Source organism: Apaloderma vittatum, unplaced genomic scaffold, assembly GCF_000703405.1.
Source record: "Apaloderma vittatum isolate BGI_N311 unplaced genomic scaffold, ASM70340v1 scaffold15228, whole genome shotgun sequence".
Classification (NCBI taxonomy): Eukaryota; Metazoa; Chordata; class Aves; order Trogoniformes; family Trogonidae; genus Apaloderma; species Apaloderma vittatum.
In genome coordinates this window covers 22,327-25,769 of record NW_009730335.1, presented here as the reverse complement: position 1 = coordinate 25,769, position 3,443 = coordinate 22,327, and the positions used below count along the sequence as shown (strand labels likewise).

Here is a 3,443-nt window from a genome sequence, read left to right as displayed (position 1 = left end):
CAAACACCCCATTTTATTTGACAGTTGCAGCCGGTGCAGCCTTACGTCCAGCAGCGTGCACACACGCGGCCCGAGGTGCTGGCCAACAAACCTTGCGGGGTGATTTCCTCCATGGAAGCTCCAGGAGAGTCATCAGAAAAAGGCCGTTTTCTCACCTATGCTTCCTGCTTCCCCGAGAGAAGCTGAGATTGTTGCCTTTTCCTCCCTCGGAAAAGGACCAATGCCTCTGCCCCACACTCTGAGATTTCCATGGATCCCATACGCTACGGCTGGGGCTGTTTGTCATTCCAGATGCAGAGGATGCTGACGCGAGGCTAAGGGAGCACTTCTGTGTGGTTTGGTCTTCATGTAATTCAGCGAGAACGTGGGAGGCTGCTCTGAGCCCCAGGAGGCAAAGAATTGCTGTTCAGAGGCATCGCCTGGGTCCGTGCAGGGTCCCACGAGCTGTCCTGCTCCAATCCTGTTGCTCCCAAAGGCATCAGCAAAACCCCATGGGAAGCAGAACACAGTAAATTCCGGGTCCTCATAGTTTTACACAGTCGTCTGGACTCCTGTATCGGCATTCTGTGTAGCCATTACAAATGATTCACTTCATTTTACTTCTTTTACTTTGCCTTATTCTTTTTTACTGTAACACCACATAATGCTCTACTCTTGGATCAAAAACATTAGCCAGGGAAAATTCAGCTCTTTCCCCTGCTCTCTCATGAAATGAAGGTGGTAACGTGTCTAACATCTGTATGTATCTTCCAGCAATGGAGGCTCCACTCTTGGCCTTCATTTCAGTGTTTGGCTCATAGTGGAAAGGATTTTTTTTTCTCTTTAATTGCAAATTTCCCTGCTGCGACTTGTAGAGTCCACTTACATATCACTGACAGAACCAATATTTTAACAGTGGTTTGTTTCTTCAAGTCATGGCACCCATGAGAGCAAATAAAGTATACAAATACTGCAAAAGCGTAATAACTAAGGGCAAAAAGTGAGTTTATTTTAGAAGTAAAAATAGCATTATAGTAACTAAAAAGGTTACAAACAGCACACATTTTTCTAACTGGCATTTAATTTTTGTATAAAAAATATTTCCAAAGGCCTTTATAATAAACAATCTATGACCCATCCTTAATCACACTATAAATATCTGGCATTTCACAGATTATTAATTTGAAGGCACAGCTGCAGTCCAGAGCAAACCATCTCAGGGTGTCCACTGTGTAGCTGGGAAACAAGTCGGCGGACGTCTCATTCGAGCCCGTGAGGCAAGCTTTTGCCTGAGCCGTCTGACTTCCACCATCAGCTCCCGCTCTTGGCCTGCCAGTTCTTCTCGTCTCCTGTCTAAAGACACTTAAGTGCAAGAAACTCAGACTTAATATTGCAAAGAACAGTTTTCCTAGGCTGAAGTTTAATATGACTATTCTCATGTGACATGCTGCAGGCACTTCCTACCTGTGCTGCCTCTCCTAGTGAAGACATTTTCTGTCAGGTGTGAAAGAGAATACACCAATAAACTTTTTACTATCCACTAAACACCTACACAACTAGTAAGGACTCAGTCACACAATGAAGTGTTCCAGTAATGCTCCTGAAACTATATGTGAAAAAAAAGAGAGTCCTAACTTAGAGACTTACTGTGTGACAATGACTCTGAGGCAGACAAATCATTCAGACAGGTGTTTCCAGACCTTGGCACATGCTGGGGTTCCACGCCCCGCTCTGTACATCCAGCCTTTAAATCACGCAGTCTCTCTGTGGGGAATGGAGAGAAGGATTCTTTATAAATTGGAAGCATTCAGATTTCTAGTGAATTTTTCTAGCTTGAGGTGAAACAGTTTTTCTCTGGGAAGTAAAACTGGAACAATCACTCACTCCAGCTAATGGCAAGTACAATTTGCTCAGAATTAGAAGGCAATGTTTCTACTCTATGGGTCAAAGCTATGCATCACTGCATTTCAAGAAAGTGCAGCTCCACACAGGCTGTTTCTTCCTATATAATTAATCTTCTGACAAATGGGTCTCTAAGATGATGTGGAATACAGCTACTCGTACTTGCAGTTTTAGGAGACACTCATTTTAATAATTTGCAGCAGCAAATTAATCCATATTAAAATAATTAGGTAAATAAGGGCAAAGTTTGAAAATGTTTGCCCAGAGCAACACTAATCACCTAATCCTGTGTGAGCCTTGCAGAGATGGAGGAATAGGAGAAATATCCGCAGAAACACACAAATGCAGCATTTAAGAAGGACGTACCGGCCAATTCTGGAAGCGCATGGTTTTTTCCTGTGAACAAGCACTTGGCAAAGCCACTCGTTGGTAGCGAGTTTGCTGTTCTTTATGTTATTTGGCAAGAGGATTTTTAAGGGATGCGATTTTATGATCGGCTTAAGCTGATCTGAGCCTGTGCTCCTACAAAAAAATCCATTTATATTCCCAGAGCTGATAGATATCAAACTGAGAGTCCTTTTCAAGTTTGCCCTGATATATTGGTTTAATGAAAAAATACCACCAAAAAGTACTTACATAAAGGCATTAAGCTTGTTTATCCCTAATATTGGACAGTTTGTATTCATTTGTTGAATCCTTCATGACAATATCCATGTCAACACCCATGCATTATCTATATGCTCACCAAAACAGCCATCTTCTCTTGGCAGCTTCTCAGCAAATTCTAATGCATCATCCACCTTGTCTTCTAAAAACCGTGTCCTGTGTTCTTTTCCAGCAGCAGCCGCCTTCTGCTCTTCCTCCAGTTGAGCTTTCCTCTGTATAACTTCTTCCCACTGTGCAACAGAGATATTAGAATCACAGAATCGTCTCAGTTGGAAAAGACCTTTAAGATCTTCGAGTCTAACCGTTAACCTAGCAGTGTCACGGGTCTACCACTAAGCTATGTCCCTAAGCACCACATCTACACATCTCTGAGGCATCTCCAGGGATGGTGACTCCATTACTTGCCTGACAACCCTTTTTGTGAAGAAATTTTTCCTAATGTCCAATCTAAACCTCCCTTGGGGCAACTTCAGACCAATTCTTCTTGTCCTATGGCTGGTTACATGGGAGAGGAGACTGACCCCCTTAGGATACAACCTAAGGTGACAACGAGGTAGTCATAGAGAGCAACAAGGTCTCTCCTGAGCTTCCTTTTCTCCAGACTAAACAACCACAGTTCCCTCAGCTGCTCCTCATACGACTTGTTCTCCAAACCCTTCACCAGCCTCATTGCCCTTCATGCACCTTCATGTCTTTCTTGTAGTAAGGGGTCCAAAACTGAACACAGGATTTGAGGTGCAGCCTCACTAGTACCACGTACAGGGGAAAAATCCCTGCCCTACTCCTGCTGGCCACACTATTCCTGACACAGGCCAGGATGCCATTGGCCTTCTTGGCCACATGGGCACACTGCCGGCTCACATTCCCAGCTGTTCACCAACACCCTCAGGTCCTTT

At 43.9% G+C, this 3,443-nt stretch overlaps 1 protein-coding gene across 1 annotated transcript in view; it reads right to left on the bottom strand.

Annotated features, from left to right (window-relative positions):
- Nucleotides 1–1,195: 1,195 nt before the first annotated feature.
- Nucleotides 1,196–3,443, bottom strand: part of TBC1D31 (TBC1 domain family, member 31) — a gene marked incomplete at its 5' end in the record, with an annotated part of 23,089 nt that continues 20,841 nt past the window's right edge. The window contains 3 exons of the mRNA XM_009874771.1: nucleotides 1,196–1,341; nucleotides 1,627–1,743; nucleotides 2,627–2,777. Of these exons, the coding sequence (XP_009873073.1) occupies nucleotides 1,196–1,341; nucleotides 1,627–1,743; nucleotides 2,627–2,777 (414 nt within the window). The remainder of the gene's footprint in view (nucleotides 1,342–1,626; nucleotides 1,744–2,626; nucleotides 2,778–3,443) is intronic.